The 12,682-nt window shown below is 36.5% G+C and overlaps 1 protein-coding gene across 1 annotated transcript; it reads right to left on the bottom strand.

Moving 5' to 3' along the window:
* Window positions 1-7,410: 7,410 nt before the first annotated feature.
* LOC101678595 (heterogeneous nuclear ribonucleoprotein A1-like) lies at window positions 7,411-8,527 on the bottom strand. Its single transcript, XM_013053449.2, has one exon. It carries the CDS (start codon window positions 8,510-8,512, stop codon window positions 7,547-7,549), a length of 966 nt encoding a protein of 321 aa, XP_012908903.2. The 5' UTR covers window positions 8,513-8,527; the 3' UTR covers window positions 7,411-7,546.
* Window positions 8,528-12,682: the final 4,155 nt, after the last annotated feature.

Here is a 12,682-nt window from a genome sequence, read left to right as displayed (position 1 = left end):
CTAAACCTTATCATGCTGGCATACTACTGATCTTCAAATTCCAGCCTCCAGAACTGTGAAAAAATACATTTTTGTTATTTAAACCACCCAGTCAATGGTATTGATTTTTTAGCATCCGTGAACTAAGAAAATGCATAGTGATTAGAAGTTCTGAATTCAATGGGGTTCAGATTAATTAGATTACTCTTTTAATCATTATGAATGATACACAAGAGTTTTCATTGCCTTTTAAATGTAGTTTGTCCCACTGAAGTATTCCTGAATCTTTGTGATATTTCCCTCCCAAGACAGATCCATTTTATAGAAATTTATTTGTTGGCTGACTACTATCACTGGCTGAATTATAACTATATGGTAATAGTCATTATAGAATATATCTGAAAATATCACTCAAACTTATTGAAGCTTGCATAAATTTTAATATAGCTGAATGGTTCCATAACAAGTGTTTATATAATCCTATCCTTGACATCATACCTATAGTCATAGGTTCCCATATATATGAAACCACAGAGTTCTCAGCTAAAAGCTGCTGTACAGCCTATCTGTTGATGCGTCAAAGATGTAAGTGCAAGAGTACAGAATGGACAGGGCACACACAGATACAATGATGGGGCTTGTCTACTTTTCTTGGAATGCACATTTCACAATTTTGAGCAGCATCTCAAGATGCCCCACTACTGCCACCTTTGTAGTCAAAATATGATTTTTATTTTATTTTTTAAAGATTATTTATTTATTTATTTATTTACTTGTCAGAGAGAGAGAGAGAGAGAGAGAGAGCGCACACGCAGGCAGAATGGCAGGCAGAGAAAGAAGCAGGCTCCCCGCTGAGCAAGGAGCCTGATGTAGGACTTGATCCCAGGACCCTGGGATCATGACCTGATCAAAGGCAGTGGCTTAACCACTGAGCCACCCAGGTGTCCTAAAGTATGATTTCTAAAATGGACCCCTTTTAAGAGAGAAGACATTATGATGTGCTATAGAGCCCCCTAGGCCAGAAGTTAAGAGACTACAGTTCTTATTTATGCTGTATTACTAGAGAGCTCTGCATCCTTGGGTAAGGTATACTGTGCCCTTTTAGGCTTAGCGTCCTTACTTAAAAATAAGCATATTGGACTAAACCAGAAATTTTCAAACAAGTCTGCACAGCGATAGGTAGGATGGGGTGACTTAGAGAGTGGGTCTCTCACCTGTTCTTCAGTCTGGAAGCTTTGTTTTTATCTTCTAGGAATTCTTTAAAAGCAAGGGCTCTCCTGTTTTGTTGATCAAAGTTTTTAATGACTGAGCTTAATGACCTCAAATGTACTTATTTTTAACTTGTAAATAATTGTATGATTCTGTATTAAGATCACAGCTTAACTGATTAGACACCCATTTTGCCATAAATACCCATTTTGCCTGGAATATCATTGTTGACATTTAACAAGTTATTGGTTATTTTTGCACATTCTCTTGTAGATCTGGCTCTGTACTTGATAACACAGTATTTGGGAAATAAAAAATAAAAACTATGTAAACATTATGATTTCCTAACTGGAATTTTTTCCTTTAACACCTTGGGATTTCCTGTTCAGAGACCTCTTGTTGCGCTTCTCTATTGCCCACAGTTTCGGTGACACACAGATAGAAAAAATATATTTAGCAACAGCTTTGTCTTAAGAATAGTGCCTTTTATAAAAACCTCTGGGGAGGACTAGTAAGCTTGGGAAATTAATTTCCGGATCTTAGACATTATACTTTATTGATATTATCCAGAGTTTTCTAAGTAATTTAAATTGCCAACTAGTGAAGAAAAACATTTAAGAATTTAAAGAACATTGACAGAACTACTACCTATTGGGAAGGCTCACAGCAACCAATGGCAACAAGCATGATCTTAAAGATAGTCGGCTTTTAGGTTCCATCAGTCCCTGCTCCCTCATATGTATTTGTGTCTGTGTATTATAGGGCAGTAGGTAGATAGATAGATAGATATAAAGATGTACATGTTTCAATCGTCCAATGGAAGAGAAAAAGAACAAAAAGCATGGAGTGAAAATCATAAGATTTTTGAATTTTTAAGTTATAGGATGGATAAGAGAGAAAGATTCCTTTAAAAATATCATCTACAAGATACTAACTCAAAGGGACACCTGGGTGGCTCAGTGGGTTAAAGTCTCTGCCTTTGGCTCAGGTCATGATTCCAGGGTCCTGGGGTCGAGCCCTGCATCGGGGCTCTCTGCTCAGCAGGGAGCCTGCTTCCTCCTCTCTCTCTGCCTGCCTCTCTGCCTACTTGTGATCTCTATCTGTCAAATAAATAAACAAAATATTAAAAAAAAAAGATGCTAACTCACAGATTATGATGAAAAGCTAATTTAGCAGAAACACCAGTAGATAAGAGGCATTGATATAAACAGAGAAAGGTTACAAATTACATTAAAACATTGAGAAAATAGAAAAAGATGGTTAAATTAGAAACGGGAAGATGGATGAGCCAGTTAGCATTAGATAGGCTGAGTGGCTTTCTTCAAGAGAGGGAATATGAGCTCATTGCTATCTGTCACCCATGACACCTCACAAATCCACATTTGGCATCTCCTTAGTGAATGGCTGAGTTGGTGAAAAGAGGAAGGCAACAGGACTAAGTCAAAGTTCCCAAACAGAGCTCAGGTCTATGCACTGAAAGGAGGCCATGTGTAATCGGGATTTTCCAGCGATTCTTAGGCTAAAATGGTAAGGAAAAGAAGAATTGAAAAGAAGTAGATCTGGTGCATAAAATGGGGCCACGGCTGTGATATTTAGAAACCTCTAAGAGGGACAATGAATCACCATTTTCAGTGTATTCCACAATCGATAAAAATGAAAGGCAAGTCCTTAGAATCGAAAAAAAGAAATATTCATGTATTTTAAAAAAGGAAGGCAGCAGAGGTTAGGTGCAAAGAACGATACTAACCAGCACTGAGAAAAGAGATTAAGAAAAGTGAGATAAAAAGGGAACTTGCAAATCTTCTAGAACATTCTGACTCACCAAGCAGTCATAAATTTGGGTCTCTTAATATGTTCTGTCTAGTTTCTTTATTGAGTTTATTTTATTACAGCTTTTTTGCTGGTTATTACATCTACCTCAGCAAATAAAGGATGAGAAGTGTTCTACATGAAATATTCATTGGGTTTATAGCCTTAATCTTAAAAGTAAAAGCTGAAGTAAAAAGCTGGAATAAAGAGTTTTAGTGTCCATATTATGTATTTGAAAGCATGGTGAGAGGATAAAGTGAGATGCAGCATAGGGAAGAGAAAACTAACAGGAAGGAAGTATCCGGAAAGAGCCTGAGAGCAAAGACCACTTTTAAAGTGAAGTCTGAGAATGTGGGGGGAGGGAGAGAGAGACAGACAGACAGACAAAAGAATCTGAAGAATTGAAAACTGTTAGTAGGAAGCCAAGATGTGACTTCAGCGAGCCAGTGTGGGAAATTGCTGCTAAAGGAAATGGAGAGAGAGCTTCAAAGATGTTTGTATGAATGGGGGAGAATAGCCCCTGGGCTTCATCACACAGCAGCAGTTAGAAGAAGAACCTAGTGAAGAAGGCCTCAAGATGGGTCAGAATTTATTCTAATTAGCGAGATAATTACGGTAGAGTAGAAGATGCCCTTCATGGTGTACCTACTCTGCACCAGGCACTTTACATATGTATACAGCTCTGCTCTCACAAATAGGCAACATTTTTCCAATTTTACAAAAAGGGAAAGCAAGACTACAAGAGTTAAGTGATTCCCCTAAGGTCTAATATGGAGCAGAAGAACTCCAGTATAAGATGAGATGTATCCTTTTAGAGCCCAGGCATTTTCACAATATTTCACTGCTTCCCATTGAATCAGAGTCCAAACTATAAAGCACATATTAGTGACCACCCCCACACCACTCCCTCTGCTGCCTATTTTTAGTTATAAGAAAAGAAATGCTCCAGATAAAGACACTATTAATGGGTTAAATAAAATACAAGAAGGAAACTACAGACTATTATCTATGTGTTCAGAAAAGAAAAAGAAGAAGAAAAAGGAAAAGGAAATGCAAAGGCAAGAGAGACTCTGTTACTAAGGGCAATTAGGCTCTGATGCTGTAGATAAATTCAAGTAGTGGTTCTTAGCATTCTCAACCTTGGGTTTACACTGGAATCACTGGGAGCATTAAAAAATCTTCAAGTCTGGATCCCCCCTGAGAGATTCTGATTTTACTGGTTCGAGTCATTGGAGTTTGCATATATGTGAAATACTTAGAACAGTGCCTGGTATGTGGAAAGCACCAAATAATTTTATACTACTATTACAGAAAGAATAATTTATTAAAATAAGTTTATAATGTTGTCTGTAAGCTTCTATCAATACTTTAGAAGAGGAAGACTTTTAATAGATGTTCATCTAACTGGTCTAATTTATAGGACCATGCTAAAGAGGAATTTCATATGTTGCTCAGAGCAGGTGTGGGATGGTGGTGGGGATGGTTTGGTTCTACTAAACCATCTCTTTACCTTGTCAATTTTGCTTGTGACCAACTTCACTGGACGTGATATATGGTCAGCGTCCATATGAATAAAATGCATAATCAGTTATTATGAGGCTGGTAGTAATATGAAGGCTGGACACATGCAACTTTTGATCCCTCATTTTGTCTGTTGTCTTTTTGCTTCCAAACAGGAACAAGGCAACGAGGGCAGTTGACAACAGCTTTGGAAGAGAAGTTGGTTGATTGCGCAATGATTTTGAAGAAGCCTACATACACCTCATTAACTCTTCATCAAGCATGAGGATGAGAGTTGGAGTGGAACCTTTTTAAGTAGGGGGAAAAAAGTAAACTGACACATATATATGCTGGGTGTGTAAAGGAGTGAAATCTATATTTCAGGCAGGCATCCACATTATACTTCATAAGATCTATGTGATATAATGAAGAAGATGATAAAATTTAGGTTGATGAAAAGAGGATGTATATGGATAGAAATCATTTATATTAAATAGTTGTAAGTGATACTAAACTTTAAAGGTGTACAATAATCTTAGTCCAAACAGCAAGTTATCTCTAACTGGGATTCTCTGGTGCAAATCAGAATGCCACCTCCTGTAAAGTTAATGTCCTTCTTTAGCTGTAGTCTCAAGGAGATCATGGAGATCAACTGACAGAATCTGGGGATTAAAGATGGTTTATTTTGGGTTTCCAGCTGTGATATTTCTAGATTTCAAAACGACTGCCTTTATATTTATTTTTTCTCCTGGGAAAGAAGGGAAAAAACCCTCTACTGCATTCCCACTGTCTAGTATATTAGCTGTTACAATTCCTATTGGCTGACCTCATGAAAGAGGACATTACATTTGACCAGTTCAGCTTTTCTTTCCCCTTTCTCACTATAGATGTTACTGTACAACACAGACTGAATATTGGATTAGCCTTTGAGAAGCATTGTAACATGATCTGCACAAAGAGACAAGTAACTCTACACCATTTCCTTCCAAGCTCCAACTGGCACAGATAAAATTCCATTATAAAATTATAGTTACAGTTTGTGACTTTCTGGAAAATGCCTCATTTAGGTTTGGCTTAAAAATTAACCTGCTGTTTTGCCAAAAAAAGTAGAGATGTTTTAACATTCTATTTTTCAAGAGTTACTAATCTATTGGTTAGTTTGCAAGACCCCTCAAAATCTAAGTTCTGCCATCAGTTTTTTATTCAGGAGTGACAAACTCATACTTAGGATTGCTTAGAAGATGATTAAAGGTACACAGCAGAAAACCAAAGGTTTTTCTTTGTTTAAAGAACAGACAATTCTCGACACATCTAACTACATCTAACTGATTTAGAATCACCAATTGTTTTTCTTTTTTTGTTTTTGTGGACCACAGGCGTGATTCAGCTGGATTTTTGTAGACGTGGGGAAAAAAAAAGAAAGCTTGCAACAACCGGACACAAAATATTCATACTTTAGGTTATTGCCCTGTGTCTCAATTCCCTAAATCAGAATCACAGAGAGGCTGCATAGGTTTGGGACCGTTTGAAATATACTGACTAGGGCACTAATGTGGAATTAATGAGTCTCAAAAAGGAGATTGATAGTTTCCATGTGCTCTCTCTTTAAATACTTGTGCTTGGAACCCTGAGCTATCATGTGAGAAGGCCAACTACCCTGGCACTTAGTGAGTAGGTGCCAGGGATGCTAGAATTCTTGCAACAATGGCATAGTCATGCCAAACAGAAAATGGTTACACATGTTTTTCAAATGTCCTTTAAGGCATTCATGCGTGTGAAAAAGCATATTTAAAATTTTCTAAGTTATCTTTGGAGTTGGCCTCCAGACCAAGAGCCCCAGTATCATCTGAGATCTTGTTTTAAATGTGTGTTTTTGGGCTCCACTCTAGACTACTGATAAAACTTTCAGAGGTGGGAACAAGAAATCTGTGTCTTATTAAGACTTCTGTTACATATTTGTAACAGAATTTGAGAATTGCTGATCTAAGTTTATAACTTAAAGTTTATAGTATACATGCAATTTCCCAAGAATGTCAATGCTGTATACATTGAGAGAAGATTGTCTAATGCCTTGTTTAGGCCTTTACCAAGAGATGTTAATCATTTTAAAATATCACACTACATATGTTATTAGATGGTATTATGTAACCTCTACAGTTATGTTGGTGTGCATGTATGTCTATCTATTTTAGAGCTTAATTGGTTTAAGTACCTGAATACTTCCTTACCTCTTCAAGTATAATAGTGCCTGACCATTTACATATTTTAAAATGTATTGTTTTATTTTAAATTATTTCTATTTATTCTTCAGTTTATAGTTAGGGCTTTACATCAATTCAAAACTCTGCACGAAGGCAAGCTTTATTTTTTAACAATTTTATTTTAGGATAGCATATACTCAATTATTTGTTTAAAAGATGGTGGGATGCTGGTTCTAGTAGAATTGAGAACCACTGTTGTAGGTGACTGATGAGACCTCTAAAGTTAGTTTAGGGAATATTGGAGATAACTAAGATCAACATATTATCTCAGAATATACCTGGTTTTCAGATTTCTGATAATATTTCCTTGTCAGAAAAGCTGATGAAGAAGTATTTGAATTCTAGACAGGAAAGTTAATACCTTACAAACTGAGTTAGCACCCATAATGTAAAAGAGAAACAACAACAAAAAAAGGGGATTGTCCTATTTATCCCAGATTTTTTTTTTTAAAGACACATTTATTCAGCGTCATGATCAGACTATTATTTAGCAATCAACAGCATGGGTGCAAAAAAAAAAAATAATCTACATTAAAACCCTTTGTTGGAATGCTTTACACTTTCCACAGAACAGAAACTAAAATAACCAGTTATACAATTAGTCACAAATACAGTCCTTGAGTTTTTCTGCCCATATACACGAATATTGTCTAAAACATGTCTTCTTTGTAGCAGCTAGGCCCTGCCACCACTGTGCTTGGCTGAGTTCACATATCTGTTGTAACCTGTAGCTTCCCTGTCACTTCTCTGGCTCTTCTCTCCTGCTAAGTTTTGTTTCCTGGCAGGAATTAAAACCTTCTGCCATTGCCGTAGCTGCTGCTGCTGCTGCTGGAACCACCATAGCCACCTTGGTTTCGTGGTTTGGTGAAGTATTGGCCTCCACCACCATAAGGGCCAGAGCTTCTGCCTCCAAAATTGTCTCCTTTCATGGGTCCAAAATTTGAGAATTGATTGTTGTTTTTGCCAAAATCATTATAGCTTCCGCCACCTCCAAAGTTGCTTCCATCATTACCAAATCCGTTATAGCCATCCCCACTGCCACCATATCCACCACCACCTCGACTGCCACCAAAGCCACCTCGACCACTGAAGTTTCCTCCGCGACCAAAGTTGTCATTCCCACCAAAACCACCTCCACGACCACCACCCAAGTTTCCAGAACCACTTCGACCTCTTTGGCTGGATGAAGCACTAGCCATCTCTTGCTTAGAGAGCGCTTTCCTTACTTCACAGTTGTGGCCATTCACAGTATGGTATTTTTGAATGACAATCTTGTCTATAGAATCATGGTCATCAAATATTACAAAACCAAAACCCCTCTTTTTGCCAGTGCCTCGGTCAGTCATGATCTCAATCACTTCGATTTTCCCATTCTGTTCAAAATAATCTCTTAGATGATGTTCTTCAGTATCTTCTTTAATGCCACCAACAAAAATCTTTTTCACAGTTAAGTGGGCACCAGGTCTTTGAGAATCTTCTCTTGAGACAGCCCTCTTTGGTTCCACAACTCTTCCATCCACCTTGTGTGGCCTTGCATTCATGGCTGCATCCACCTCCTCCACAGTGGCATATGTGGCAAACCCAAAGCCTCTGGAGCGCTTGGTGTTTGGATCTCTCATTACCACACAGTCCATAAGTGTTCCCCACTGCTCAAAATGGCTCCTCAGACTCTCATCGGTTGTTTCAAAGCTCAGACCTCCGATGAAGAGCTTCCACAGCTGTTCAGGCTCTTTGGGAGACTCTGACTTAGACATGACGGCGGTGGGAGGGGAGATTTTAACGATGCTTACTTGGCGGCGTCCACGGGCAGAAAGCTTGTCCCAGATTTTTAAAACAAAAGAAACAGATCACTAAAAATAAGTGGAAGCTTTTTCCTACTCTGATATTTCTTTTTTTTTTTCTCTCTCTCCTTCTTTCTCCAGGGATGGTATTATCATGAATCAGGTGTGTAGTCAGTCTATATGGTTATACTTTTATTGCACATATATGGATTGATAAACAATAGTTTGATTTTTCTATATTTACCTAATACCACGTCATAGGTAATATTTAGCAATTTGCTCTTTTCATTATGTTATGTTATGAAGATCTACTCATGATACTTACAGATCTAATCCATTTATTCAGTTTTCTGTGTATTATTCCTTCTTATTAATATACCACAATTTACAAGCTTATTCTTTTAAAGGATAAAGAACCTTACTCCATATAAACACACATAAGAATATATTTGTGTGTATACGTGTGTATGTCCCATTTCTGAATTAGTCTTTTACATATTTTTGTGGTTTATTATTAGTCTTTTCTAAGCAACCTGGATCATGTAAACTCACTCATTAACATCATATACCTGGATTTTATTTGTAATCAAATCTGATACTCTATTTTTAGAATGGATGTAATTAATTCTTTGTAATTATTGCCTTTTTGGATATTTATTTGGATATTTCTTTATTTGGATATTTTCTTTCATTTTTTTCTTTTTCTTTTTCTCATATTCAACTGCCAACCCATTGGGAAGTTTCTTTTGTTTAGTTTTGTTTTTTTTTTAATTTTTTTTTAATTTTGTTTAGTTAGCCAGCATATCGTAGTACATCATTAGTTTTTAATGTAGCATTCAATGATTCATTAGTTGCATATAACACTCCAGTGCTCATCAAAATATGTGCCCTCTTTAATACCCATCACTTGGTTACCCCATTACCCCACCCCCCTCCCTTCTGTAGCCCTCAGTTTGTTACCCGGAGTCCAGAGTCTCTCATGGTTTGTCTCCTTCTCTGATTTCTTCCCAATTTTCCCTCCCTTCCCCTTCCCTGTGGTTCTCTACACTATTACTTTTGTTCCACGTATGAGCGAAACCATATAATTGACTTTCTCTGCTTGACTTATTTCACTTAGCATAACCCCCTCCAGTTCTATCCAAGTCAATGAAAATGGTGGGTGTTCATCTTTTCTGATGGCTGAGTAATATTCCATTGATATACGTACCACATCTTATTTACATTTGGATATTTTCAATATAATTTATTGAACTGTATAATTATATAACACTTCTTCCCCTCTTTTTTTTCCCCTTAGTTTACTCCTTTTTTGTTTTCTTTTTGACAGAATTTCTCTCTTTTCCTGTTGTCTACTGGTTTATAGGCTATCCATTTCATTTAAATTTTAAAATAATGGCTTATTGTAAATTTTAACTTGTGTATTTAACTGAATTCTTACCCCTCTCCCCTCTGATATAATATCTGTATAATACAAGGATCTCAGAACTATTTACTGTGATTTACCCCACATTATTGTTATCTGGTATTTTAATTCCAACATGTTTTAATATTGCCTCACGTTTCATTATTAACATATTATATAACCAATATTTGCATATTTAACAAACAAAAAAGTTTAATTCCCTGCATTCTATCCTTCTGATTTCAATTTCTTTCTTGTTAAATCACCTATTTTAGTATTTCTTTTAATAAAGGCCTACCAAACATAAGCTCTATGTATGATTGAAAATGTCTGGATTTATTTTATAAAGTAAGCATTACTGTTTTTTACTTTTATTTTTTTTTTTTTTTTTTTTTTTTTAAGGTTTTATTTATTTATTTGACAGAGAGAAATCACAAGTAGATGGAGAGGCAGGCAGAGAGAGAGAGAGAGAGAGAGAGAGAAGCAGGCTCCCTGCCAAGCAGAGAGCCCGATGCGGGACTCGATCCCAGGACCCTGAGATCATGACCTGAGCCGAAGGCAGCGGCTTAACCCACTGAGCCACCCAGGCGCCCTACTTTTATTTTTTAAGCGAGTAATCTGAGTCACTGATTGGATAAATATATTACTTAGACTGGGAAATTCTTAAAAGCTACCAATAATGAATGCCAGAGGCAATGGAAAACATAATTTGAAGATAAAATAATCGCTTCTCTAAAAATCTATCCTTAGCTGACATCCACTGATGAAAAATACGTTGTCTAATTATTTTTATTTCTTGGGTAATGAATCTCTCTCTCTCTCTTTTCTTTCTTTCTTTCTTTCTTTTTTTTTTTTTTTTTTGTTAAATTTAAAGATTTTTATTTGATAGCCTGTAGGTGCATTTAGATGGCTAGATGGCTCTGGGTATGGATTTGATTTTCTTATCCAGCTGGTGACGTGAGGGCTGCTTCAAGATTCCACATTGTTCTAAAGATTTTTTTACTTATTTATTTGAGACAGACAGAGAGAGAGCAGAAGTGGGCAGAGGGGCAGAAGGAAATGGAGAAACAGATCCCTACAGAGTATGGAGCCCAACATGGGGCTTGATCCCAGATCCCTGGGATGATGACCTGAGCTGAAGGCAGTTGCTTAACTGACTGAACCACCCAGGTGTCCTGATATTACACAGTTTTTGAATGAAAGCCTTTAATTTTATTTCTTCCTCCTGTAACACTTCCTAGCGGGCCACTGGACCTTCTCATTCTATCTTTTGTGTCCTTACGTTAACTTTGTACTAAATTCTGAGCGATTTCCTTGAATAAGTTTTTCAATGTATTCATTTCTATTTTCTTTGTGTCTGTTCTTGTGTTCAACTCACTCATTGATATATTTAAATTTTATAAATGTGGGCGGGAAATGGTTAACTCTTCAGTGAGAGTTGCTCAAACACTCCATATTTCCAAGAATGGCCTGTTTTTCAGAATTGGTCTTTGAATAGGTCCTAAAAGTTGAGCTCTGAGTCCCTGGACTATTCTTCCTGACAAGCATTTTTTTGTATGCTTGGGGTGTTAGGCCACACACTACCAATGTGATCAGTTTATGCTAACAAATGTGATTCATGGTGAACCCCTGTGTTTGCTCTGTGGGGCTTAGGTCGATCTCCAGTTGATTACGTAGTGCTGGTACCCAGGGCTGTACATATATTTTTAAAAGATAAATTTAAATTTATCTACATTAGAGCCCCAGGAGTTTTCTGATTATGGGCCAGTTTGTATAGTAAAATTTAAGCCTGATCTAAATTAAATTTTAAATCCACATAGAAAATAGGAATAGAGTTCTGATACTGGGTTTCAGCAGACATTTTGACTACTTTCTAGGTTAATGGGTGGCATCTACTACTTTTTCTAATCTGTGCTCCACAGTTTTAAGAAAATTGGGAAAGAGTATGTAAGATGTTTTTCGCCTTCTTCCATGCTTAAACAGAGTGTTTTAATGTTTAATGTACTGAGATAACTCTGCTTCAAAGCCATTTTATTCTGGGTTCACCTGTCTTAAGCCATAAAAACATTTATTTACAACAGGAGTCCAGTATACTTTTAAAATCAATTCTTTTGGTTTGCTTTGATTTCTCCTGTATTATCTGAATGGCATCTTGTTTTAGTGTCAATTCCTCCCCTTTCCTTATTTGTTGAAAGTTTAATGTTATACATACATAGGTGCAATGCCTTTGTTTGTAGGATCAGGAGAGCCAAAATTATTAAGAAAATATCAATTATTTATTATTATTATTATTATTGAGTTCATTCTTTGAATATCATTTTGTCTATCTTGGTTTCTTCCAAACTGAGAGCCAAATCTTGTTTTTATAAGAATTCTTTATTCATAGTTCAATTAGGAATATAAAGGGAGCACTATGTACTAGCTTTCAAAAAATTTGTATGCCTAATCCCTCAAGAATGTGAATAGCTAGTTGTAAATATCGTTGGAAATCAGAAGTAGAATTGATAGAGCTATTTTTTTAAAAAAAAGGAAGGAAATTTAAGGAAAAAATGCAGAAATTGATCAAATGTTAATAAATGCTTCATATCAGTTACCATGGAAGATGGCATATGGGCAGAAAGTGAACAGATTTCCCAGGAAGGGATATCAAAGCTGTTATACAGCAAGTATGCATGATTGAAAAAGAAGTCAGGATATCTAAACATTACCAAAATTCTAGGGAATGGCATGGATTCAAGATT

This window comes from Mustela putorius, unplaced genomic scaffold (assembly GCF_011764305.1).
Source record: "Mustela putorius furo isolate JIRA1106 unplaced genomic scaffold, ASM1176430v1.1 tig00000407_pilon_pilon_pilon, whole genome shotgun sequence".
Lineage (NCBI taxonomy): Eukaryota > Metazoa > Chordata > Mammalia > Carnivora > Mustelidae > Mustela > Mustela putorius.
The sequence above is the reverse complement of the archived record's forward strand: the minus strand, read 5'-3'. Positions and strand labels throughout refer to the sequence as shown.